Source organism: Hypanus sabinus, chromosome 28, assembly GCF_030144855.1.
Source record: "Hypanus sabinus isolate sHypSab1 chromosome 28, sHypSab1.hap1, whole genome shotgun sequence".
Classification (NCBI taxonomy): domain Eukaryota; kingdom Metazoa; phylum Chordata; class Chondrichthyes; order Myliobatiformes; family Dasyatidae; genus Hypanus; species Hypanus sabinus.
Window position 1 is genome coordinate 15,934,676 of NC_082733.1, and position 27,979 is coordinate 15,962,654.

General features: G+C 42.4%; 1 protein-coding gene and 1 long non-coding RNA gene across 2 annotated transcripts in view; one reads left to right on the plus strand and one right to left on the minus strand.

The window, feature by feature from the left end:
* LOC132382446 (lamin-L(III)-like) overlaps nucleotides 1-27,979 on the plus strand; it is a 90,605-nt gene that overhangs the window by 12,720 nt on the left and 49,906 nt on the right. The window contains exons 2-4 of the mRNA XM_059952649.1: nucleotides 6,779-6,935; nucleotides 7,025-7,150; nucleotides 16,638-16,808. Of these exons, the coding sequence (XP_059808632.1) occupies nucleotides 6,779-6,935; nucleotides 7,025-7,150; nucleotides 16,638-16,808 (454 nt within the window). The remainder of the gene's footprint in view (nucleotides 1-6,778; nucleotides 6,936-7,024; nucleotides 7,151-16,637; nucleotides 16,809-27,979) is intronic.
* LOC132382447 (uncharacterized) lies at nucleotides 17,506-27,954 on the minus strand. Its single transcript, XR_009508315.1, has 3 exons — nucleotides 27,893-27,954; nucleotides 18,420-18,597; nucleotides 17,506-17,677 (listed from the first exon to the last, which is right to left on the minus strand). It is a non-coding gene; the product is annotated as an uncharacterized LOC132382447 (long non-coding RNA).

Consider the following 27,979-nt stretch of genomic DNA (forward strand, 5'->3'; position numbering starts at 1 on the left):
GCTCTCCATGGAACATCTATAGAAGTTTTTGAGTGTTTTTGTTGACATACCAAATCTCTTCAAACTCCTAATGAAGTACAGTCACTTCTTTGTAACTGCTTCGATATGTTGGGACCAGGTTAAGTCCTCAAAGAACCTGACACCCAGGAACTTGAAGGTGCTCACTCTCTCCACTTCTGATCCCTCTGAGGATAAGTATGTGTTCCTTCATCTTATCCTTCCTGAAGTCCACAATCAGCTCTTTCGTCTTACTGATGTTGCTGCGACTCCACTCCACTAGTTGGCACATCTCACTCCTGTACACTCTCTCATCTCCATCTGAGATTCTACCAACAATTCTATCATTAGCAAATTTATAGATGGTATTTGAGCTATGCCTAGCCACACAGTCATGGGTATAGAGAGCGTAGAGCAGTGGGCTAAGCACACACCCCTGAGGTGCACCAGTGTTGCTCGTCAGTGAGGAGGAGGTATCACCAATCTGCAGATTGTGGTCTTTCGGTTAGGACTTTGAGGATTCAATTGCAAAGAGATATACGGAGGCCCAGGATCTGTAATTAATCGATCAGGATTGTGGGAATGATGGTGTTAAGTACTCAGCTATAGTGGATGAACAGCATCCTGACATAGATGTTTGTAGTGTCCAGGTGGTCTAAGGCCGTGTGGAGAGCCATTGAGATTGCATCTGCCATTGACCTATTGTGGCAATAGGCAAATTGCAGTGGGCCCAGGTCCTTCCTCCAGCATTTTGTGTGTGTTGCTTTGGATTTCCAGTGTCTGCAGACTTTCTCGTAGTAATGATTATTTATTACTTGATAGAAAAATATGAGACTGCAACAACTGAGAGAAATGACATTCTGAATTTTATGCATTAACATGGGGAATATAAAAATCAAGTATTTGGCATTGAATTTAAAGGAGATGATTACCTGGGGCAGTTTTGGACTGATCTTCTACATTATACTATAAAACTAATGACTTTCTTATACAAACAGAAAGTGGTGATTGTTCTAACTGAGATACTTAAAGGATTAGCTTTGGTATTCTCTAAACTGGCAGAAATGCAAAATTACATTTTGGGAGAAGATGCAGGAACTTGAAAGGGCAGACATGCAATCCAGACTTACAGAGCAGCAATTTCCAGCTGCTCTCAGACCCCTGAAGCAATCAACCCTTTCACACCCCCTTCCCAGTGGTGCTGGCATTTTCATGTACTATTCTCCCACTCTCCCCACTATAGTTTTGCAGTTGTATTTATTATTACTGTGCATATTGCTTTACTCTGTAAGTTTCATGTAAACAGGAATTTCATTACACACTAGTGTATATGACAGTAAACTGAGCTAATCTAATGTAGCAATTTTTAGTAATCTGGGTGTGTCCTATAAACAAATTACAGCAGGACCATTGCAAAGTGAGATTGCTTCTACCTTTCCCAATGATTTTCTATAGTGGTTCTATTAATATTAATAATATTGCATCCATGGGGCTGTGTCACTGATGAAAGTTTCATATACAGCCTATGAATATGTGAGCCTGCAATATAATTTTTGACATCCAAAAATAACTTGTTTGGAATATTTCAATAAATGGCATTTTGTGATTCTGGGTCCATTTTGAGAGCTGTGAGCAATTTTGGGTCAATTTCTCACTCAGCTGCACTTTGGAGGATTGAAACATTTGTTTCAATCTTTCATTTCTCTTCACCGAAATCTCAAACATTTTAGAAGTGCTTTAAGAAGCCCTTTTTACAGGTGTAATGTAAACAAGATGTCCGTTAGTTTTAATAAGTGTATGGTGTGAAATCCAATTTAAAGTTTGGATTCAGCAATTTTCATCATTTCAGCTTTTGGTTTGTAAATGTATGTAAATCTATTAAGGTTGGAAAATAATAGGTCAACTTTAATGCAGTATTCAAATATGTCTTCTGTACAGTTGATATGTTTGGTAACTTGTCTCTCGCATTGATTTTAGAGTGCAGAGAGCCTGGCTTCGAATATGATCAAATGTCCTTCAATTTCTTCACAAATCTACTTTTTCTATTAAATAGCTAGCTGACCACAGTAGTATTAAAACCAAGTGTTTACGTTTGTGGAGGTGTTGATATTACTGCTGTGTTCTGCATTCTTCAGACCTCTGTCACTTGCATATCTAATTTTCTTCATATATGATTTAAGTTACTTTGCTCATGGGCCAATTAACTGAGATGAGTTTCTATATCCAGTTTTGTTTGTATTTACATTGCGCTGTGGTTAAGGTGGCCCAACAGTACCTGTACTGGAGGTAACATGTCCTCACAGAGAGACAAGCTTAGGAAAGTGGTTAGCATTATAAATGTCATAATCATGAGGCCTTCGTTGGTCAGGATCAAACATGAATGTTCCGTCCTGGCTGACTAGAAACGCAAGCTTGGGCAACACAGTATGGAGAGCGAGCTGTTGCCTGTGTAGCACGTTCTCTCTGTCCATGCAGCTGATGAACCCGTACAGTTTCGGCTCTTGCTACGTTGCAGGAGTGATGCACCATCAATAACTCTCGGAGACGGGAGGCGAACAATAGGCTTTTATTAGCAGCAAAACGGAGCACTGCATCTCGGAGACTGAGGGAGGAGCAGTGCCCCCAATCGCCTTTATACAGGGGGTCTGTGGGAGGAGCCACAGGAGCAGTCTGCAGAGGGGAATATCCAGACAGGTATACATAGTTTACCACATTCACGCCCCCCCCCCCTTTGTTTTACAAGAGAGTCCCCACGGGGTGATCTTTCTTACAAGTATACTTACAGGTCAAGTGTATCAGGCGGTCGAGTCTGTCGTTGCAATCTACGTAGCACTGGTGGTGATTGCACCTGTGAAGGTGGTTGTGCTGGCTCCGGCCTGACTTGAGGTGCCAGCCCGTTAGGCATCAGTAATCCCTCACGCGTGAGCGAGGTGCCCGGTATGGGAGTGTCGTGAGGAGTCTGTGTAGGGCTTGGTGTGCGCGGTGTCTCGTGGGTATATACATCGGTGGGTACGGGGTTCAGAGTCACCGTGGAATGTTCGGGGTAGGGGTCTGGTGCTCCTGCGGGCGCCAGGTCGCGGACGGAGACCGTGTCCTCCCGCCCATCAGGTAAGACCACGTAGGCATACTGGGGATTCGCCTGAAGTAGGTGAACCCTCTCGACCATCGGGGAGTATTTATTGCTCCTCGCATGTTTCCGGAGCAACACTGGCCCTGGGGACATCAGCCAAACCGGTAGGATGGTCCCAGTGGCAGACTTCCTGGGAAAAGAAAAGAGTCACTCATGAGGGATGGCATTGGTGGATGTACATAACAGGGAGTGGATGGAGTGGAGTGCCTCGGGGAGGACCTCCTGCTAGCGAAAGACCAGCAATCCCTTTGACCTAAGGGCTAAGAGTGTGGCCTTCCACACAGTGGCATTCTCCCTCTCCACCTGTCCATTTCCCCGGGAATTATAGCTCATGGTCCTGCTGGTAGCAAAACCCCTAGCCAGTAGGCACTGGCGCAGCTCGTCACTCATAAAGGAGGACCCTCTATCACTGTGGATCTAGCAGGGATATCCGAACAGAGTGAAGAGCTGGCACAGGGCTTTTATGACGGACGTGGCAGTGGTATCAGGGCAGGGGATGGCAAAGGGGAACCGCGAGTACTCGTCGATTATGTTGAGAAAGTAGACATTGCGGTCGGTGGAGGGAAGGGGGCCCTTAAAGTCAACACTCAGTCGCTCAAAGGGGCGGGTGGCCTTGATAAGTTGTGCCTTTTTAGGACGGTAGAAGTGCAGTTTGCACTTAGCGCAGACTTGACAGTCCCTGGTCATCATCCTGATTTTCTCAAGGGAGTAAGGCAGGTTCCGGGCTTTCAAGAAATGGTAAAGTTGGGTGACCCCCGGATGGCAAAGATGTGCATGAAGGGAGTATAGCTGGTCGAGCTGTGTGCTGGCGCATGCTCCCCGGGATAGGGCATCAGGGGGCTCATTGAGCCTTCCAGGCCAGTACAGGATGTCATAGTTGTCCTTTGGAGAGTTCGATTCTCCACCACAAAATTTTATCATTTTTGATTTTGCCCCGCTGTTGGTTGCTGAACATGAATGCAACCGAGCGCTGGTCGGTCAGCAAGGTGAACCTTTTGCCGGCGAGATAGTGCCTCCAGTGCCTAAAAGCTTCCACTATGGCCTGGGCTTCTTTCTCCACCACAGAGTGCCAACTTTCAGGGCCTTGAAGGGTACGAGAGAAGAATGCTACCGGCCTTCCTGCCTGATTGAGGGTAGCAGCCAGCGCGAAATCGGAGGTGTCACTCTCTACTTGGAAGGGAATGGTCTCGTCCACCGCATGCATCGTTGCTTTGGCAATGTCCCCTTTAATGCGGTCTTGGCTGAGAGGGGAAATGCGGTGGACTTGACCGGGGGGGTGGGCCTTGTCTGTGTAGTGAGGGACCCACTGGGTGTAATAGGAAAAGAAGCCCAGGCATCGTTAGAGAGCTCTGAGGGTGGTGGGAAGAGGGAGTTCCAACAGGGGGCGCATACAGTCGGGATCAGGGCCAATGACCCCGTTCTCCACGACATACCCAAGGATAGCGAGTCGGGTAGTTCCGAACACACACTTGTCCCTGGTATAAGTAAGGTTCAGGGCTTTGGCCGCTTGGAAAAATCGTTGGAGGTTGGCGTTGTGATCCGGCCAGTAGCGACCACAGATGGTGATGTTATCCAGATATGGGACCGTGGCCTTCAGTTGGCACTGGTCCACCATCCAGTCCATTTCCCTCTGGAAGACAGAGACACCATTCGTGACACCGAAAGGGACGCGCAGGAAGTGATAGAGCCTGCCGCCCGCCTCGAAGGCGGTGTAGGGGCGGTCCTCCGGGCGGATGGGGAGCTGATGGTAAGCAGATTTCAGGTCTATGGTCGAGTACACCTTGTACTGAGCTATCTGGTTGACCATATCCGTGATGCGGGGTAGAGGGTACGCGTCAAGCTGCGTGAACCTATTGATGGTCTGGCTGTAGTCCACCACCATCCTATTTTTCTGCCCGGTCCGAACAACGACCACCTGGGCCCTCCAAGGACTTATGCTTGGCTCAATGATCCCCTCCCTGAGCAGCCGCTGCACCTCCGACTGAATGAAGGCCCTGTCCCCTGCGCTGTACCTCCTGCTTTTAGTTGCCACAGGTTTACAGTCGGGGGTCAGGTTGGCGAACAGCGGTGGGGGAGGGACCTTGAGGGTGGAGAGGCTGCAAGTGGTGTCAGTAGCGCAGCCGTTGGCATGGTGTTGGGTGGGATGTGCGGGCTAATAAAATTGATGCACCATCAATAACTCTCGGAGACGGGAGGCGAACGATAGGCTTTTATTAGCAGCAAAACGGAGCACTGCATCTCGGAGACTGAGGGGTGGGGGGAGCAGTGCCTCCAATCGCCTTTATACCGGGGTCTGTGGGAGGAGCCACAGGAGCAGTCAGCAGAGGGGCGTGTCCAGACAGGTATAAATGGTTTACCACAAGGAGTTGCCAGTCAGTGTTGAACTCAAAGTAGGACTGTTTTAGGAACTGGACCTCCGGGTTTTTCTCTTTGGGTTTACTCCCGAGTGGATGTAGCCACAAGCCAGAAGAGGTTTGAGATCAGAGTTTTCCTTCTAGATGAGCTGCCAACCACAGCTGACGAGCTCCATCTGCTTGAAGCAAATGTTTTTGAGGTGCCTTTGCCCCTTCTCCCATCAGCGGAAACGGTTCCGCTGGGCTTCGTAGTTAAGCCACATGTGAAGGCCAGGAGCTGGACTTGGTTGTCAGAGGCTATTTGAAGCGCACAGCATCGGGAGCATTTAAAAGGTAGTGGTTGCTTATCCCCATTACCTTTGCCTGGCTATAACGACCTTAAGGATCCACATTATAAATATAATCATTGAAATTTATAATGTGGAGGGAATTTTTACAGGAAGTATTCACATAATTAATCTAAATAAGACTGGCAGCTCATAATCTTGGTGGCTGCTGAATTTAACCATCTGTGTCAGGTGCAATTTAATTATTAAAAACAAGTATGAAATGAAATTTAATGGATTTTGTTGAACGTCCATAAAAATGACCATTTTATATTCTCATCGCTGATCATGGTAGTTCCTTGATTATCTCCTCAAAACAGCTGCTTTAGGCATCTAGTTGGAAGGAACAACAGGAATTATGCCGGTTAGCTTTGGTGAATTGCTGCTTTAAGTGTTAATTTTATGTCTTCAGAGTTTCTAAATAGTTTCATGTGGATTTATTTTGCAGGTTTAAACAGTTGTGTTATATTTCTCCCAGTATGTTGACACTGGTACACTAAATGGATTGCAGCTTTCACGTCAGTACTCAGCAACAGTGAGTAAAGCAGGTCAGATGCTGGGATGTTTTAGGTGTGCACTGTTGGACTAGAATTTTGAGGTAATCCTGTCTCTGCAATTAGTGTAATAGTGTTTAACACAACTTAATGTGCAAAATAAGATATAACTGAGAGCTTATAGAACGTGAGAAGGGATTATATAAACTGGAAGAGAGAAGGAAGCAGACTAGCAGACTAGAGCAGAAGCTCTAGTACAAAACTGGCCTTGTATTTCTGCTACCTGATGTTTTCTTTTAAATCAAATTGTGAGATGTCCTTTAATCAAATTATTTTGCTTTAAATCCATCCAAAGAATTGTGTTGTGTTTTGATATCAAATTAATATTTAAAGACTGGCTGATAAATAAATTCTAGTCCAAGTGGAAAAGTTGACGTGAAAATCGACTAAACTAGAAGTAATATTATATGCTTTCAGAAATGCTAAAAAGGAAGCTGAGTTGAAATCTGCTTTAGCCCAGTTGAGAGACCAGGAAACTCTGTTGAATTCCAACAAGACTCAGCTGGCTGCATCGCTGAGGGAGAAGAAGAATTTGGAGAATGAACTGTTTGAAGTCAAAGCTCAGCTTGCAAAAGTAGGCATTTTGTATTAGAGTTATTGATCCCCATCCTCATCAGAAGAAAAAGAAATAATTTCTGTATTATCTTTTCTGTTTTATTATAGGCTAATTCAATTGTCCAAGACACCAAAACACAACTTCAGGATGAAATCCTGAAAGGACATGACTTGGAACACAAGACACAAACATTACAGGGGCAGTTAGATTTCCAGAAAAGCCTCTATGAGAAGGTATGTACTGAAATCATTGAGACACTAAGGCCAGTTTCAAAAGAGAACACAACCATGTACTAATCATAGATGCATAGGATTATACAGCACACAAACAAGACCTTCAGCCCAAGTTGTCCTCAAGGTGCCTTCCTGAGCTGAAATCATTTGCCCGTATTTGGACCACATTCCTTTAATCCTGTCCTATCCATGAACCCATCCAAACGGGTTTTAAGCACTGTGATATTATCAGTCCCTCTCACTTCTCTGGCAGCTCACTCCATGTACCCACCATACTCTGTGTGGAAAAACTTGGCACTCAGATCCTCTTTAATCATTTCCCCTCTCACTTTAAACCTGTGCCCTCTAGTTTTATAATTCCCCACCCAGGGATCCACCTTGCCTATGGCCCCTTAATTTTCTCAACCTCCATAAGGTCACCCATAGAACCATAGAACATTACAGCACAGAAACAGGTCTTTCGGCCCTTTTGGCTGTGCCAAACCATTTTTTTTTTTGCCTAGTCCCCCTGACCTGCACCTGGACCATATCCCTCCATACATCTTTCATCCATGTACCTGTCCAAGTTTTTCTTAAATGTTAAAAGTGAGCCCGCATTCACCACTTCAACTGGCAGCTCATTCCTCACTCCCGCCACTCTCTGTCTTGTTACAAACCCTGTAACTGGGTTACTTACAAGCAAAAGTAGAGACGCCCATTGAAGTCTGATGATACCATTTTTAACAGTATTTATTAGTAAAAATACACAAAAATAATATCAATGCAAATATACAGATAATATACGTCGTCAAATACTAAACCTAAAAGTGCGGGTATAATAATAATAAGAAATAAGCTCTATCGTTGTCTAGGGGATAATGAATTGTCCAATGGAAATATAAAGTTCGCTGCAGTTCACACAGGCTGCCGCTGTGCTGCAATTGTTGGAGAGAGAGAGAGATTAGGAGAATGGGAACAGTTACCGCTACAGGTCTTTCCAACCTTCCTTTATGATTTCGGTCCATCGGTGTCTCGTTGGTGTGGCTGTTCAAGTGTGACCTCTCCTTTAGCTAAACCGTTCTTCCATGATGAGCCCACCACCCAGGCAAGGGAGGACACACACGAGCTCTCACCGGCTTTTGCTATAAAACGCTGTCACTGGATTTCTAGCGTTTCTCCTGGTGCGTCCAAAGGGGTTGTTCCCCAGACCCCTCTTTTATCCTCACTCACGGGGTCTCAGATGTCAGTCAGGTTGAGATGATGCAATCCCTCAACCAGACCTCTCTGGTTGTCCCCTGAGGGGTTTTGATGAATAGTACAGTACTCAATACACCATTCCTTCTCCAAGAGACAATAGCAGTAGTCAGTGGTTCCGTTCCGCTTATGTCAGGAGGCATTCCAAACCTTGTGTATTCTGTGTGTGTCTCTCTCTCATGATGTGTATCTCTCTCATTTCCTGGGTCTCAGACCCGAAATAATAGCGATCTTGCGATTCTCAAAAAAGAGGGGGCGACTTTGAGGGGCCGAAGGGTACAGAGTTGCTCCACCTTCGTAACAGTATGAAGAAGCCCCCCCCACAATGTTCCCTTTAAACTTTTCCCCCTTCACCCCTAACCCTTGACCTCTGGTTTTTTTCTCCCCTGGCCTCAGTGGAAAAAGCATTCTTGCATTCACTCTATCTATACCCATCATAATTTTATACACCTCAATCAAATCACCCCTCATTCTCTTGTGCTCCAGGGAATAAAGTCCTAACCTATTCAACCTTATCCTGTAACTCAGTTTCTCAAGACCCGGCAACATCCTTGTAAACCTTCTCTGCACTCTTTCAGCCTGATTAATATCCTTCCTGTAAATCGGTGACCAAAACTGCACACAATACTCCAAATTCCGCTTCACCAATGCCTTATACAACCTCACCATAACATTCCAACTCTTGTACTCAATTCTTTGATTTATAAAGGCCAATGTACCAAAAGCTCTCTTTACTACCCTATCTACCTGTGACACCACTTTTAGGGAATTTTGTATCTGTATTCCCAGATCCCTCTGTTCTACTGCACTCCTCAGTGCCCTACCATTTACCTTGTATGTTCTACCTTGGTTTTTCCTATCAAAGTGCACTACCTCACACTTGTCTCTATTAAACTCCATCTGCCATTTTTCAGCCCATTTTTCCAGCTGGTGCAGACACGCTGCAAGTTTTGAAAACTTCCTCACTGTCCACTACACCTTCAATCTTTGTATCATCAGCAAATTTGCTGATCCAATTTACCACATTATCATCCAGATCATTGATATAGATGCCAAATAACAATGGACCCAGCACTGATCCCTGTGGCACACCACTAGTCACGCCCCTTAGTCTCTTTTTTGTTCACCCCTTACTTCCTTTGTTTTGAGAAAAGTGGCCCCAGTCTATCTAGTTTCCCCATGAAACCCAAGCCCTTCAGATCTAGAAACATCTTTTTGAAACTCTTCTGCACTCTTAAGCTTAATTACATCTTTCTTATGGTATGGTGACAAGAATTTCTCACAAAGCTCCAGGTGTGGTCTCAGCTTTAACATGATGCACCGAGCCTTCTGGTAATTGAACTGATTGATGAAGGTAAGCGTGCCATGTGCTTACTTCAGCACGTTGTCGACCTGTGACAACACTGTTAGGAAACTGTATCGGTGCCCCTGGGTTTCTCTGTGCTTCAGCACTCACCCGAACCCTATCATTCACTGTATGTGTCCTGTCCTGGCTTAACTGCCCAACTTGCATCACTTCGCACTTGTTTGGAGTTAAATTTCAGCTGCCATTCTATTGCCCACTTTTGCAGTTCATTGTGTTATAACCTTAGACAACTTTCTTGGCAAACCATTGTTAAGTCGTGTTACACAGTCATTGAGATACAGCATGGAAAAAAACCCTTCAAGCCGTACCACACAGCAGTTTAACCCTAGTTGATCACAGGGCAATTTACAATGACCATTTAACCTACCAACCAGCAAGTCTTTGGACTTTGGAAGGAGACCAAGGAAACAGGAGGAAAACGTACAGTCACGGGGAGAACATACAAACTCATTACAGGCAGCAGCGGAAATTGAACTCCGGTCATTTGTACTGTAAAGTATTGTGCTAACAACTACGCTACTGGGTGATTTCATTTGCTGGTGTATGTCGTTGTGACTAGAAGCCATTTGTTGGAAGCTCCTAGTGAAGTACCTTTCTATATAAGGGTTCTGGTGCAGGTCACAATGAAACTCCAGTATCAATTGCTTAATCCTGAACAATAATAGGAATATTAATTCCTCATATGGGTAAAGTGGAATAAAAATTGTTGAAAAGGCCATGCAATTATGAGAAGATCCTTCCCAATATTTGTAAGAGAGAATCTGGGAGAAACTTCTTTACCCACTGAATTTGGAGACTGTTATTCCAGTGAATATTGAGACAAATAGTTTGAATACATTGAATGTGAACCCAGATAAGCACATGGAGCAGAAAAGGGTGTGTTGATATGATGTCGATACACATCGGCATGGACCTGTTTCAGTTGAATCGCATGTTTTTGCTTCACTTTGCATGTGGCATTTTAAAGAAGTTAATCTTATTGAATTTTTTGAAGAGGTTACTAGGAAAGTTGACGAGGGTAAAGCAGTGAATGTAGTGTATAGGGACTTCAGTAAGGCCTTTGACAAGGTTCCACATGGAAGGTTAGTTAGGAGGGTTCAATCATCAGGTATTAATATTGAAGCAGTAAAATGGATTCAACAGTGGCTGGATGGGAGATGCCAGAGAGTAGTGGTGGATAACTGTTTGTCAAGTTGGAGGCTGGTGACTACTGGTGTGCCTCAGGGATCTGTACTGAGTCCAATGTTGTTTGTCATATACACTGACGATCTGGATGATGGGGTGGTAAATTGGATTAGTAATTATGCAGATGATACTAAGATAGGTGGCATTGTGGATAATGAAGTAGGTTTTCAAAGCTTGCAGAGAGATTTAGGCCAGTTAGAAGAGTGGGCTGAATGATGGCAGATGGAGTTTAATGCTGGTAAGTGTGAGGTGCTACATTTTGGTAGGACTAATCAAAATAGGACATACATGGTAAATGCTAGGGCATTGAGGAATGCAGTAGAACAGAGTGATCTAGGAATAATGGTGCATAGTTCCCTGAAGGTGGAATCTCATGTGGATAGGGTGGTGAAGAAAGCTTTTGGTATGCTGGCCTTTGAGCATTGAGTGTAGGAGTTTGGATGTAATGTTAAAATTATTCAAGGCATTAGTGAGGCCAAATTTGGAATATTGTGTACAGTTCTGGTCACTGAATTATAGAAAAGATGTTAACAAAATAGAGAGAGTACAGAGGAGATTTACTAGAATGTTACCTGGGTTTCAGCACCTTCGTTACAGAGAAAGGTTGAACAAGTTAGGTCTTTAATTCTTTGGAGTGTAGAAGGTTGAGGGGGGACTTGTTAGAGGTATTTAAAATTATGAGGGGGATAGATAGAGTTGACGTGGATAGGCTTTTTCCATTGAGAGTAGGGGAGATTCAAACAAGAGGACACGAGTTGAAGTTAAGGAGCAAAACTTTAGGGGTAACACGAGGGGGGAGCTTCTTTACTCAGAGAGTGGTAGCTATGTGGAACGAGCTTCCAGTAGAAGTGGTAGAGGCAGGTTCAATATTGTCATTAAAAAAAAATTGGAATGGTATACTGTATGGACAGGAAAGGAATGGAGGGTTATGAGCTGAGTACAGGTAGGTAGGACTAGGTGAGAGTAAGCGTTTGGCATGGACTAGAAGGGTTGAGATGGCCTGTTTCCATGCTGTAATTGTTATGTGATTATATGGTTAATAATTAGAAACATAGATTCAAATTAGAAGGATTGATATAGACTGTGACAAGTATCTGGCTACCAGCTAGCTGCCTGATTATAAATATTCGATACAACAAGGTTTTAGAAAGGAAAGGGATTTGTATTGGGAAAAGCTGTAATTGTAACAGTTGGGAAGTGGTAAACAGACAAAGTGAAGTACAGTATTGTATCAGCAGCAAAGGCTGGAAGACTGGTTAGCACTGCCCTCTCTCTTTGATCGTTGAGATGCTGTCTACTGAGAGGATGCACAGGCAAAGTTAGCAATTGAAGCAAGCGTGTTATTTTCAAATGGCGTCAGCCAGCTTATAGCCCACCAACAAGTACCAAATTGGACAAATCTCATTTCTCATCGCTGGTCCACATCCTACTGTCTGCTGGTGAATTGAGTGCTCATTGGGATGCTCCTCACATGTTGCAGGAACACCTGCCTCTACTAGATTCAGAGACAGTGAGTTCAAGACTCCAACAACCCTCTGGTTGGGGAAAAATTTATTCCTTGTTTCCCTTTTAACCCTCTTATTCCCAGACAAGAGTTAAGAGTTTCATACTCTTTACCTTGTCAATCCCTCACATAATTGTGTATACCTCCAGGATCTCTCAGAACCCCCCCTGCTCCCCCTCTGCTCCAATGAAAACTCATGTGGCTGAAGCATTTAACCTCAGGCAAGATCCTTGTGGGTCTCCTTTGCTCCTCCTCCAGTGAAATCATTTCCTTCCTATTGTTTGGCACCTGAACTTCACATACAATAATATCCCAGCTGTGGTGTAAACAGTGTTTAATAAAGTTGTACCAAGACATCCATTTTCTCATACTGCTTGGTAATAAATACAAGCATCTTGTCTACTCTCTTCACATCCTGTTTATCTGGGCTTCAGCTTTGGGGACTTTGGACCAAGAACATCAAGGTCCCTTGATCTTCTCTCGAGCCTTGCCTTTCATAAAATGCATCTCACCCTTGTCAGAGCCCACTAAAATGCATCACCTCCCTCTCACCAGGATTGAGTTCCATTTGTCGTTGCTCCACCCAACATACAAATAGATCTATGTAACAGGGTTCCCTGACACTATCCTCCTTGCTATCAAAAAACACCACTGTTTTTTGTGCCATCTGTAAGCATTGCAGAGCAGGCAAGAAGCAGGACATATTAGGCTTGATGTTGAGAAGCCTCTGGATCAGTACATAACATTTAAGGAATTTCCTTCCTAGATCAAGACCAGGTGCTAGAATCAAATATTTCACTTTGAGAGAAAAAGGGAGCTTTTAAAGACCACAGTACACGTGCCAAATAATTTTGCAAATAATTTTAGAAAGTACTTGTAAGATTTGAACTTCATAATGCGCAGATAGGCACATTGCCCTTCCTTAATAATTATGTTAATTATGGGCAGTAAATCGAACTAATGAACATTCATAATTAGGAGACGTGAGCGTCCTTCAATGAATTGGATACATTGACAATTTAAAGTTTGTAATACTTGAATCAGAGTATACCAAATGGTGAAAAGAATGACTTACTCAGTATTAAGTACTGTTAATATTAAGTAATAATAATATCCGTGTGTGACATTTTAAACAGTTGAGAAGCTGCATTCTGGAGTCAGCTGTCAACATTGAGAAAGCAATTCCCCTGATATCCTGAATTCCACATTAGGATTATTTTCCCTTAATGGAAAAGGACCCAGGAACTTTTGAATATGGTAAAATCTAATGAAGAACAAATAAGATCTCCTACTGATGGCAGGAGTACATGATTAGGCATTATTCTAGTTTTGAGCAAATTAATATTTAAAAAACTTAAATGATAAAGCCTTACCGGGGCAGTTTGCTTATTCATTTCTCTGTGCATACAAATAGAAGACAATGTAATTCAGAACCTTTCAGTGTGTCTGGTTTATATGTTTTACTTGACAAATTTATCTTCTCACACTTTTTAAAGGCAAAAATACTAGCAAAAGAGGTAAATAACAAAACCAGGATTAACAGCCTATAGAGTCATACCACACAGTAACAGGCCCTTGGGTCCATCTAGTTGTCTTCTGCCTAGTCCCATCTACCTGCATCCAGACTATTTGCCTCCAAACCCCTCCCATCCATGTACCCATCCAAACTTCTCTTAAATGTTGCATTTGAACATTTGCTCTTCCACCGGCATCTTAGCTTGTGCAAAATATGTAATTCTATAAATTTAATGTTCAGCAAATAGCAGCAAAAGAACAGATATGAAGTAAAATAGAGACAAAAATTTTGAAGTGATACTGAAGTGGTTAAGAACAGAAGGCCTTATTGGTAATCCACTGGAGTAGAAAGAATATATACTAGCTGAGTTACTAACTTACTTTATTGCAAAAATCTTTCAGAATTAATTCATTAAAACCTGGCATCCCTGGTTCTATATTTTAGATCAAACTGTCTCTGAATATAGGGAGCATTCTTTGTCCCAGCAACACAAATGAGCTAATGATAATTCCAAAGAGAGAGAGAGAGAGAGAGAAAGAGAAGGCCTGCCTGTCTCATTTTATTGGCCTTGAATGGATTGAAGTATGCAAGTAACATTTTAGGATGATGTTGACGGCTGCTTTACTTTCCAGAAATAGCCTGTGTGCTTAATTTATGGTTTGAGCAATCCCTTTGTAATTGCCGCGTATGTTACTGACAAATGGTCACTATAGTCGTGTCAGTAATTAATCCTTATGACTGAATTAAACATGGTTGATTGACTTGTTAGGACTGTGTATTAGGAGAAGAGAATTAACGAAGGGAAATGTAGGCCCATGAATGACAGACACAGGTGGCACTATAATCCATTAAACAAATGTTAAGTGGATACTCTGCATTCCTTCGTGTGGAGGAGGAGGTTAAGATACTTGGGGCGAGCAAATATAAATGTGTCCAAGGGGGAGGTGACATACAAATAAGATCATGGCTGAATAAATAGCAGTCACTACTCCATATCCCCGACTACTCATGAAAACCTTTCCTCCCTCGTTTATCCAGTGTCTATTTACATCTAATTTACTCACAGTCATAGGATTTACTCTCAACACTGTTTTAGACCATAAGACATGGGAGCAGATTTAGGCCATTCAGCCCATCAAATCTGCTTTGCCATTCCATCATGGCTGATTTATAATCCCTCTCAAACCCATTTTCCTGCCTTCTTCCTGTAACTTTTGACACCCTGACTAGCCAAGAACCTATCAACAACCTTGAGGAAGAGAGTTAAAAAACCTGCCACACTTTTATTGGAGTATAAAAGTTGTATTGTTTGCTGTGTAACCAAAACTATGTAGTCAGATTTGAGCTTGCTATTTTGCTATGCATGTATCCAATTTAGTAGGAGAATGAAATCTTAAGAATGTAGAAGATTGGTGTTAATGAGAGGCTAGCTAAGGATGTAGATTATAATGGTGTGTTAATGAGAGGTAGCTAAGAGATGTAGATTAGAACATGATTAAGTCAATGGGTAGAAACAATAGTGGCGGATGTACTTGTGATAAGCAACTGTAGACCGATTGGATATGCTAATGCAACTAAACCAGGAGATTGCTATAAAAAATGCTATGTACAAGGATTGGTGGGCAATCAGAGACCAGCTCAATGATTGTCTCAGCTTTGATTTGCAAATTAAAGTTTAACCCTTCTTGAAGAATCTTCTGCGTCTCCTGGTCATTTGTGGGGCACGAAAAACCACAACACTTTCTGCAACAATAGATTTTGCATCATCCCTGCTTTAAATGGGTGACCACATATTTTGTAACAATGACCCCTGCTTATAGATACTCCAACCAGAAATATTCTTTGCATGTTGACCTTGTCAGTGCCCATGGATTGTCCACCCTGTCATGATTCCTCATCCCTTTGTTTCAACCAGCAAGTACACCCCTACCCAATGAACCCTTTCCTCATGAGGTAATTAGTTCATTCATGTTGTTCGTCAAGTAACTCACCTCTGAACTGCTTCAATTGCATTGATTTCCTTCCTAAATAAGGAGAGCAACACTCCATACAGTATTCAGTAATTGGTCTCATGAAAGCCCAATATAAATGAAAATTAACCTCCTTTCTTTTGAGTTCTCCTAACGATGAACATTCTAATTACAGTTCCCATTTTGACATGTCGGCCTTCTCTTGTGCCAAGGTGAAGCCACTCTCAGGGTGGATGGACATCACCTTATACCCTGCAACCTGATGGCATGAATATAGATTTTTTCCTTCTAGTAAACAAATTTATACACCACTCCCTGCTTTTCTATCCCCAACTCTGACTTTTTACCTCTTCTCACTTGTCTAATACTTTCCCCTAGGTCTCCTCCTCCTTCTCTTTGTTCCACGGTCCCTTCTCCTCTCCCATCAGATTCCTCCTACTCCAGCCCTTGACTTTTCCCACCCACCTGGCTTCACCTTTCACCTTCCAGCTAGCCTCCTACTCTCCAGCCCCACCAAATCTTTTTATTCTGGCATCTTCCCCCTTCCTTCTCAGTCCTGAAGAAGGGTCTTGGCCCAAAACTTTAATTATCTATTCATCTCCATTGATGCTGCCTGACCTGCTGATTTCCGCCAGTTTTAGAAATGCATATTTGGAATATGAAGGATAAATCCAAAACCCTGCCTGACTGTTTTCTGATGTTTGATCTTGTAGGAGATTATAGAATTCAAGAGAAAACGGGAAATGAGGCGTGAAGAAAGAGAGGTCCTTCACCAGAGGGAAAGTAAACGCAAACTAGCCGAAATGCTTCAGGAGTTAAGGAACAATCAGTGTGAACAGATCAAACAGTACAGGGAGCACCTGGAACGAAACTTCAATACTAAGGTAACTCGTGCCTCCCTAAAATTGCCGAATATAAGACCATTAAATATCAAAGCAAAATTAGGCCATTTGGCCCATCGAGTTTGCTCTGCCACTTCATCACAGCTGATCTAATTCCCTCTCAACCCCAATCTTCTGCCTTCTCCCCATATCCCTTTATGCCCTGACTAATCAAGAATCTATCAACTTCTGCCTTAGGCTACATCCACACTACGCCGGATAAATCCGTAACCGAAGCTTTTTCTCTTCGTTTTTATCCTCTGTCCACACTAAAACTGCGTTTTCATCCCCCAAAACTGGAGCTTTTCAGAAACGCTTTCCAGCATGGGTATTTTTGAAAACGCTGCTTTGGCAGATCAGTGTGGACAGGGTAACCGGAGACTTCTGAAAACGCTATCAGCACGCCATTTCATTGTTTTCTTAAACGTAACCTAACAATTTCAGAACAGACGGCAACGAGACTGAAGCCAGAAGAGTTAGAAATGTACTCACCAAATACTTTGACCCATAACTTAATGAATAAATAAGTATACTGTACTCACTTTGCCCTGTTTTCTGTCCTTGCTTGTATGAAGGTGGTTTACCTATTTATGCAAGTACTTCTCTGACAATAGATGTGTAACAGCCTAATGTAACATTGTATGGAAATTCAAGATAATACTGACGCAGACATGTTTTACACATTTAACAAGGTGCTTTATTAATGCAACAGAGTTGGTCAGTTTTTCAATGTTCGTCATCAGCCGGGTCAATCTGTCCGTGAACTCTGTTGGTTGCCGCCGTACGCTCCAGTATTTGTATTTTTTTAGTTTTAAGTTCTCCTGTGCGAAAGCCAACAGCTGTCCGTCGTCTTAAGTTTTTCTAGTCTGTAACTACACAAACGCGCACTTTTACGGCAAGATTCGACACCAAACATGTTGCTTGTTTTCGGTAGGTGTGTCCTGTGCATGCACAGGAGGAGGAGATTAGCTGAAACCTCAGTTTCGGTGTGGACAGAGATATTTTCAAAAACGCATAGTGTGGACGCCTATCATCCTATCATTTTTACATGAAACCGCCGTTTTCAAAATTATCCAGTCTGGCGTGGATGTAGCCTTAAACACATCCACAGCTGCCTGAGGCAATGAATTCCACACTCTCTGGCTAAAGAAATTGCTCCTCATCTTTATTCTAAATAGACATCCTTTTATTATGGAGATATGGTTTGAAATCTGTGGAGGAAGTGACTGCGTTGTGTCTTGTGATCTTTGCTGTGATGGCTCGGGCAGAATACCATGTAAATAATCAGGCAGAAGCTTCCAGTGAATTTATGTAATGCATAAATATAGTACAGTAAGCTTTGTTTTGTCAGGATTTATTACTCTATCCCTGTCCTTATCTGAAACTCAACACCTCATCCTGTACAAGGAGCATTATGTTGCAGTATTGTAACATATTTTTTAAAAAATAGCTTTTGTTTTGTTGGCTTAGCTGATATTTGTCAAAACCTTCCACAAATTCCTGAAGCAACATTGCTCATCCTGCCTTGATTAAGGTCTTTTCTCTTCTTGACTCAGACCGGTCGGTGACTTTTGCTTTATGCTTTGCAAATCAATTCTTTAAATGCTAACATACCGTCAATCCTGACGAAGGGTCTCGGCCCGAAACGTCGACAGTGCTTCTCCCTATAGATGCTGCCTGGCCTGCTGTGTTCCACCGGCATTTTGTGTGTGTTGTTTGAATTTCCAGCATCTGCAGATTTCCTCGTGTATACCATAATTTTGACATTTTTCAGTTTTATTCAGAAGTGCCCCTGTTGGATACAAAGGAAGATTGACATGTTAATTATTTTACCTAAAAGCCAATAAACAAACCATTGAAATGGTTGCCTTGTTCTGATAGAAACACATACACAGTGGCCATAGTATTCAAAAGCTGTGCACACAAAATGCCGGAGGACCTCAGCAGGCCAGGCAGCATCAATGGAGAAGAGTAAACAGTTGACATTTTGGGCCGAGACCCTTCATCAGGACTGGAGAAAAAAGATGAGGTCAGGTGGGGGGAGGGGAGGAAGAAGTACAAGGTGGTTGGTATTACATGCAATTGGGAGGGGGTAGGTGAAGTTAAGAGCTGGGAAGTTGATTGGTGAAAGAGATAAAAGGACTGGAGAAGGGGGGGAATCTGATTAGGAGAGAATTGAAGGCCGTGGAATAAGGGGAAGAGGGAGGAGCACCAGAGGGAGGTGATAATAGGTGAGGAGGTAAGGTGAAAGAGGGAAACAGAAATGGCGGAAATGGTGAGGGGGTGGGCAATTATGGGAAGTTCGAGAAATCGATGTCGATCGCTAACAAGTGTGAGGCTGACTAGACGGAATACAAGGTGTTGCTTCTATTTGAGTGTGGCCTCATCGTGGCAGTAGAGGAGGGCATGGATTGACATGTTGGATTTGGAATGGAAAATAGAATTGAAATAATGGCCAGCGCGAGATCCCACTTTTTCTGGTGCTAGTTGAAGTTGTCTCCCAATTTGCGTTGAGTCTCACCGATATACAGGAGGCCACACCAGGAGCACCGGATTCAGTAAATGACCCCAAAATGCTCTCAGGTTAAGTGTTGCCTCATCTGGAAGAACATTTTGGGTCCTTGAATGGTAGTAAGGGGGAGGTGTAGGGTCAGCTGTGGCCCTTGTTCCGCTTGCAAGGGTAAGGACCAGGATGAAGATCAGTGGGAAGGGATGAATGGGCAAGGGAGTTACATATGGAGTAATCCCTCTGGGAAGTGGAGGATGTGCCTGGTGGTGGAATCCTATTGGCGATTGTGGAAACTGCGGAGAATTATGTGCTGGACGCGGAGGCTGGTGAGGTGGTAGGTGAGGGAAAGAAGAACCCTATTGCTGGTGAGGTGTTGGGAGGATGGGGTTCCTCAACCTCAAAAGCTTCCAGAAAGCAATTTGTGTTAAACATTGTTTAATTCTATGAAGCAATGGTACGTTTAACAATGAGAAAGTGTCCAGGAACTTGGAGCAGTCCATACATGACAAGGTCAGTGCCCAATTAATTAGTACTCAATACTCAAGCTCTGTTTGCGTTGCATTCAGCTGCTAACATCCCAAGAAGAAAGGTCACTTAGAAGGCATCAAGAATTTGTTGAACCCTGCTGAGAAGGGCAGGTAGACTTCAGGATTTGAGAAAGAAGACCACTTCCTGTCTGACTGAATGATGTCATTGACCAAAATGAAAACGTTGTGCCAAGAATTGACTTTACAAGAAATGTTGTGCCAAGAACTGGTTTACAAGACAATAGGAGATGAAGTAGGCCACTCAACCACTGAAGCCTGCTCTGCCATTCAATGTGATCATGGCTGGACTCCCAAGACTCACTGGCTTCTTCCTCTTCCTCTTTAAATCCTCCAGTGATCTTGGCCCTAAAATTCTCCAGGGCCAGAGAATTCCAAATATTTGCCATCATCTCTAAGAAGAAATTCATATGCATTTCAGCTTTAAATGACTACCCCATGTGTCCCCTCATTTGAGAATTAAACATCTCAACATCTACCCTATCAAGTCCCCTTAGGATCTTGAATGTTTCAGTGAGATAACTGCTCACTCTTCTAAATTCCAATGCATTCCAATAACTGGAAATCTGAAAGAAAACTGAAAATGTTATTAACCAGTAAATGCTCAGCAAATACACAAATTTATCTGCAAGTTAAAATTCGATGTGAACTAGGAAATGAGTTCAAGTTGATCATGTTCCTGTGCACCTATCTTAATAGCACAAACATTGACAGTATTTTTGTAACAGAGCTAATTTTCTTTAAGGAGTGAAATGCATACCATGATGCAGTTTAGGGCACCACATTGCTTTGCTGGTCCGAGGATTATCTTTGAAACTGACTACTTTTGGGCTCGTGTGGTAGGGGTGAAGTTACGTCTTTTCCAAAGGAAGTATAAGGCTCTCCTTCTCTTTGCGAGCCTGCAGGTCCCCTTGAGAAAGGTGTAGCACCTGCTTGGCTCCCCACCCCACCACCCCAATCATGATCACACAAAGCCATGGAAACAGGTGCTGAATAGTTGTATGAGCAGCTGGTGTGTATTACCAGTCCTGATTATGCGACGACTGACGCCAGGCAGACAATGTCTGAAGAGTATTGATAATGTCTGGGGTCACCCATCTTGCAAAGACACTGCCCAGAAGAAGGCAATGGCAAACCACTTCTGTAGAAAAAAATTGCCAAGACCAATCATGATCAAAGACCATGATTGCCTGTGTCATACGACACAGCACAAAATAATGACAATTTTTGTGCTGTGTGTTTAATTCCAAATTATGAACTAAAATACAATATGCCTGATCTACATTGTGGAAAAAAAAATTCCGCACTTGGACAAGCCAAAATTACAGGATTGATAAATCACAGATAAGGAGACTGTCAAGCAAATATGTTTAGGGAGAGTGAGGGGCATTGCAACAAATATAGACAGTCATGAACAAATGTATTGAGTTATTCAGGTAATAAAAAGTGGAAGTTAGGAAAAGAAGCAAAATAATTTTGGTCATGAAATTAATTTGTAGCAATGACCTTTAATTTTTGAATAAATTGATACAATCTTCTTTAAAGTTACCAAGCAATAATCTCACTTTCAGGACTTATGTTCCGTTACTTACTGCTATTTACAGTCGGTCCTCCTTATCCACAGGTTTGGGATGCATGGATTCAACCAACCACGGATTGGGAAAAGCTGGAAGTTCCCTCTCCAGCACTTGTTTTTTGAGCATGTACAGACATTTATTCCCTAAATAATACAGTGTAACAGCTATTTGCATAGTATTTACATTGTATTAGGTATTGTAAGTAATCTAAAGATGATTTTAAAGTATACGGGAGGACGTGCGTAGGTTACAGCGGATCAGGATTAAAGAAAAACTGAAGAGCACATACTGACTTTTTAGTTAAACATTTGTCTTAGTATATATTTTACCTTTCTATGCATATAAAACACTTAAGCAATGTAAGTATTTCAATTATTAAACCACTGCGTTGTTTAGTAATAATTGTAGCTTTCATCGGGGCAGGGCCTTTCACATGCTCCATTATTCTCACTTTATCCTTTGAAATTGTTCCAATCATTGACTGACTGTAGCCTAACGCTTTTCCAATGACCGATGGCGTTTCACTTCTTTCTGATTGCTTTATTATTTCCACTTTACTTTCAGTCGTGATTGTTTTCCGGGACAGAAACACTGCAGGTGGGGCGGGGGGGGGTGGGGGGGGGGGGTCCTGAGCTCCGCCTGGTCCTAAAGTCCACTGCACGGAGACAGGTTAAATAAGCTCCGGTGCGCCGCTGTGTCCTAAAGTCCACTGCACCAAGACATGTTAAATAAGGGATTTGAGCATCCGCGATTTTTGCTATTCGCAGGGGGTCCTGGAACCAATTCCCCATGGATAAGGAGGGCTGACTGTATTTCTATTGTGCATTTGCAGTTTGCTGCCTTCTGCACTCTGGTAGATCTTTCATTGATTCAGTTATAGTTACTATTCTATAGATGTTCAGAGTATGCCCACAGGAAAATAAATATCAGAGTTGCATATAGTGACGTATGTGTACTTTAATAATGAAATTTCCTTTCAACTGTGTCACAGTTCATTACACTTTATGGCACAGATTCACAGTGCCACAGTGTCTATTACTAGGTCTTGAAAACGGAGTGTTATTCTTCTGAAATAAGAATAGAGATTGATTTTCTGTGGTTCTATACTAATTAGCTATTCAATAAGGTGCTGTGATTATCAGTTTCTTCTGTTTGTACTTCAAACAAATAACAGACACACTTTCCTGTCCGTTCCACTGAGAGACATTGTTTGGACGTATTTCAACATTTTTTTTGCTGGGATCTATTTGCCTCATGTATTTAAAATTTCCAAATGGAAAATCTTACCTCTGCATAATCCCCTAGTCTAAATCTGCTATGTCTGATAATGGCATGGAATTTACTTGGCTCTCATCCACCAATTCTTACATACCGTAAGGGTGAAATTTTTAAAAATTAATATGAATGAAAAATGAGGAGCCTAGTACCTTTATAAGATCATTGTCTTTTTGTGCAATATCAGTTGATATCAATAATGGACAATCTTAGAAAAATATTTGCAGAAGCTTTTCTGCCTTTAATGCCATTAGCAGTTGTCATTTGTATGGTTAGTATTTAAAATAAATTTAACCAAAAGTGATACACAGTCATTAGTGATTTCTTTCAGGTTAGTTGCAATATAAAACAAAAAAAAAATGACTATATTGTCTCATTTCTTTGGTCTGAAGAACAGTATTTGTTATTTTACCCCTCAACCATTAGGCTCTTGAAACAAAGGGCATCACTTCACTCACCCCAACACTGAACTGTTCTCACATCCTATAGACTCACTTTCAAGAACTCTTCAGCTCATCTTGTTTGTTTGCTTATTAATTATTTAGTTTGGTTTTCTTTCTTTCTGCATTTGTGCAGTTTGTTGTCTTTTGCACATTGATTATCTGGCCACCTTGTGTGTGGTTTTTTTGGTGTTTACTGTGAATGCCCACAATAAAATGAATCTCAGGGTTGTATAAAGTGTACTTTAAACTTCAGCTAGGATTAATGGTCTTGGATTGATTCCAGGTAATGGTGAACTCAGTGTTGCCTACCAGTTCAATAATCTCCAAGCTAATCTTTTAGCTTAGCATCGCATTCTTGCACTAACTCCATGTCACTGATTCCATAATATCCAAAAATCTATTTATTCCTATCCTGAATATAGTAATAGTGCGATCGCTGAGGCTGAGTATGAAGTTCTCCTGGGGAGTTCTCTATTGGTGGATCCTCAGGGGGCTGTAGAGGCCAATTCTGGATCCACATGTTCTGTTGCTGTGTGGGCAAGAGTAAGTGGTGCTTGTGGTTAGTGGTTGGGTCGTTTGGCTATTCGGTCTCTCCTTTCGCAGCTGCCGCTTGTTCTCTCCAGCCCAGTGGAGGCCGTTCTCATGTCGCACGTCTCTCCCTTGAACAGATTTCCTCCAAGTGTATCTATTGAGTGGAATGTCCTCCCAGCTTTTGGATGTGATGTTAAGTTTCTTCCGGCTGATTCTGATGTTAACTTTGAAGCATTTCCTTTGCCCACCAGTGACTTGCTGAACTTCCTTTAACTGGGAGTATAGAATCTGTTTGCGGAGGTGTTAGTTATGCATCCAGATAAATCCTGAATGTTTTTAACTACTGAGTATATATAGTCCTCGGGCACAGTGATTCACCACATGCTGGGTGAAGGTGTTTCCTGCTACCCCTGAACTGTTAAACTGTGATCGACTGTTGTTAGACACGCCAGCCAGAAGAAGCATCAGCTGTGTCAGGCCTCATTAAAACTCTTTGTGATACATTCTATGTAATATCTCCTCCTAAAGCAATCTCCACCTTCCCAATAACCAATCTGGTGGATCTTTGTTGTTTCATAAATGTACTTTCTTTCTTGGGTAGGGTGATCTGATATCCCTGAATGGTTTCACCAGAACCTGATACAATAGTAAAAAGAGTTCTTTCCTCGAAGACACAAATACTCCGACAATAAAGGCCAACATATAACAACAAACAATCTCCTGGAGGAATTCAGAGGGTCAAGCAACATCTGTGTGGGGATTGGAAATTTTGAAGTTCCAGGTCCTGATGCAAGGTTTTGTCTCCAAATGTCAACAATCCTTTTCATTCTAGATGCTGCTTATCCCATTGAGATTCTCCAGCAGGTTATTTGTGGCTCTAAATTCCTGTATCTGCATATTCTTGCATCTCCATGCCCAATGTACAGTTTGATTTCTGATTACCTGCAATATTTGCATGTTTGGTTTGAATGAATTGTATCCAGGCATACAAATACTTCTTTAAAAATACATCCATTTTCTATTCTCCATCAAGATGAAGGACTTCACATTATCTTCAATCTGCCACATTGTCACCGATTTACTTCCTTCATTCTCTTGAGAACTCATTGCCATTAACTTTTGTGAAAATCAGTGAAGTGGGATATACTGCACATGGTGCCTGGAGACAGGTAACGCTCACATAGAGCCTAGGATTTAACTTGAGAACTAACTTCCTTTATTACAAATTGGTGTCTCTGATCCAAACCTTCCATCATACTTGTACCATTTCTTATCTGCTTTGGTCTCTCCCCCTTATCTCTACCCTGCATGCTCTGTGGATAGATAGTGAGGTAATTGCTTTGCTGCTCGCGTGTCAACGCCTTGTTTGTAATTGGTCTATGTGTGGTTATGCTTGTGCTCTATACGTCCAGTGCTAAACTGTTACCCTCATGTTTATGAATAGGCTGCTATGCTTGTAGCTATGCCAGTAACCAAGCATGACTTACAATGGTTTACTTTGGACAGCAGCTTGTGGTTTGGGTTATTTTGAACCGTGTCTATCCAGCTCTACTGCAATAAGTATTTTCCTTACCACAGTGCCTTCATCCATATTATTGTTATAAATTGTAAGCAGTAGGGTGCCCAGCGCCAATTGCTTTGGTATCACATGAGTCCTAGATTTCCAATTCAAAACTCACCCATTTATTCCTATTCTCTACTTTCTGTCCATTAACTCAATCAATATCAATTTTATTATCACCATACTGTGTTCTTGAATATTATTTAATAAGCTATTCTCAGTATTCTATTTAAGACCATCTGAAAATCATTAAGAACTTAAAAGCTGCAAGAAGGCCTATTTACTCATCAAATCTGCTCTATCATTTAATAAGACTTCATATCCTCAGTGCTGCTTGTGGACCTCCTGCGATCACCTTTCACCCATTTTCTCATGAAGTAGCTTCTACCACCCTTCAAGGCCAAAAGTTCCAAAGTCTCGAAATCCTCTAAGAGGGAAAAATTACCTCATCTCTGACTTAAACAACTGAGTATTTTTTTAGTGATCAATAATTTTGGATACTCCCATAAGACCAAACATCCTCTCCATATCACATCCACTCTGTCAGGATCCTTCAGAAATGTATTTTGATCAAGTTCCTGTTCACTTATGTAAACTTAAATGGATACAAGCCCAAGCTGTACAAACGCTCTTCATAAGTCAAACCCACACATTCCAGTTAATGGTACAGTAAGCAAAAGTTTAAGCAGATCACTACCAACATGTCATCATCCTTCCTTGGACATGAGGACAGAAATACACATGGAATGCATCCATTGACTCCCATATCTACCCCACTAGTTACAACCTCAAAAAAAAATCAGCAGATTTGTCAAAAGTCATAGTGCAAAATAGCACAAGTTCAGGCCCTTTGGCCCAACAAGTACCTGCTGACCACAGTACCTACCCAACTAGTCCCAATTTCCTGTATTTGACCCATGTCCCTCTAAGCCCCACCCCTGTGTGTAGCTATCCAAGTGTATCTCAAATGATAATATTGTACTTGCCTCAGCCATTTCCTCTAGCACAGCGGTTCCCGACTTGGAATCCATAGACCCCTTGCTAAATGTATTGGTTCATGACATAAAAAAGGTCTAGCAGCTCTCTGCCCTCTGAGTGGGAAAAGTTGTCCCTCGGGTCCCTTTTTAATTTTTTCCCTCTCACCCTTAATCTATGCTCCCTAGTTTTGGACTACTCTATACTTGGGAACGGACTGTTGACGTCCACCTCATCCATGCTCGTCTAATGTGCTGTAAGGTCACTGCACAATCTCCAGTTGGAACGAACACCTAGCCTGGTCAACCTCTCTTTATACTTAAGGCTGTCTAGTTCTGGAAACATCCTCAGAGAACTCTGTACTCTTTCCAGTTCAACCACATCCTTCCTATAACAGGGTGTCCAAATGTGTACACGATACTCCATGTGTGGTCTCACCAATGGTTTGTGCAATGACCATAATATCCTAACTCACTGCCCTGACTGATGATGACTAACATGCTAAATGCCCTTTTCACCACCCTCACTGCTTTAAGTCAACTATAAACTAAGGCTCTCTGTTGATTGCACTGATTAGTGCTCCCACCATTCACAGTATATGTCCTATGCTAGTTTGACTTTCTAAAATGCTTATCTGTATTGAAATCCATTTGCCACTGCTCGGCCCTATTCCCCAACTGGTTAAAATTCACTATGTAACCTTCTTCACTATCAATACTTCATCCTAATTTTGTATTATCTGCAAACTTATTGATTAAACCTTGTGCATTTGCATCCAAATTATTTCTATAACTAATGATTAACAAGGGTAGCAATACCCTGTGGCACATCGCTAGTCGCTGGCCTCCACTCTGAGAAACAGCCTTCAAACACCACCCTCTGCTTCTTAACTACGAGCTTGACTCCACCTGACTATCTGTCCTTGGATTCCGCAGGACCTCACACTCCAGATCAGCCTACCATGCACCACTTTGTTGAATGCTTTGCTCAAGTCCAAATAGACAACATCTACTGCCTTATCCTCAGCTGCCTTCATGGTTGCTGCGTCAAATTACTCTTAAGGTTCATCAAGCATGACATTCCATGCACAATGCTATGCTGACTCTTCCTAATCAGAATTTTGGCTACCCAAAAGCTTGTAGATCCTAGAGTATTGCACAAAGATCTTGGGGCCATGTGTATAGCTAGAGTGCATAAGTCTTTTGAACAGTACTGTATTTGTCAATATGGAGCAGAGAGCAAGTTTGTAAGTCTGGCAGGAGCAAAGGGTATTGGGAATGGTGAGGGTGGAGTGCCACAGGAGAGGTTTGGGACAGGTGGCAAAGAAGCAGTGCCGGGGTGGGAGCAGGTGTGTGTGTAGACACACACAGCCATGAGACACTGGGCGAGGTAGTTTGATTCGAAACAATTGGTTTATTGATCATTACAGAATGTCTTTCTGGTACTTCCCACGCCCTTCCCATTTTCTGAACCTTGATTCCCCTCTCCCTGCCCCCTTTCTCACTTTCAGTCCACACTGGAGACCCAAATCAGAATCAGTTTTATCGCCACTCACATATGCCATGAAATTTGTTTTTGCAACAACAGCGGTACAGTGCAGTATATAAAATTACTTCAGTTCTGTGTGATAGTCTTAGGCACCCCAACTGAGACTTCTGCACAGTACAGTACCTTGTAATTTCCTCCAGTCGCTTCCCTGCTACCTGCCTGTAGTTACAGAAAAGAGCAAGAACAGTAAATGGGAGGGCAGTGAACAGA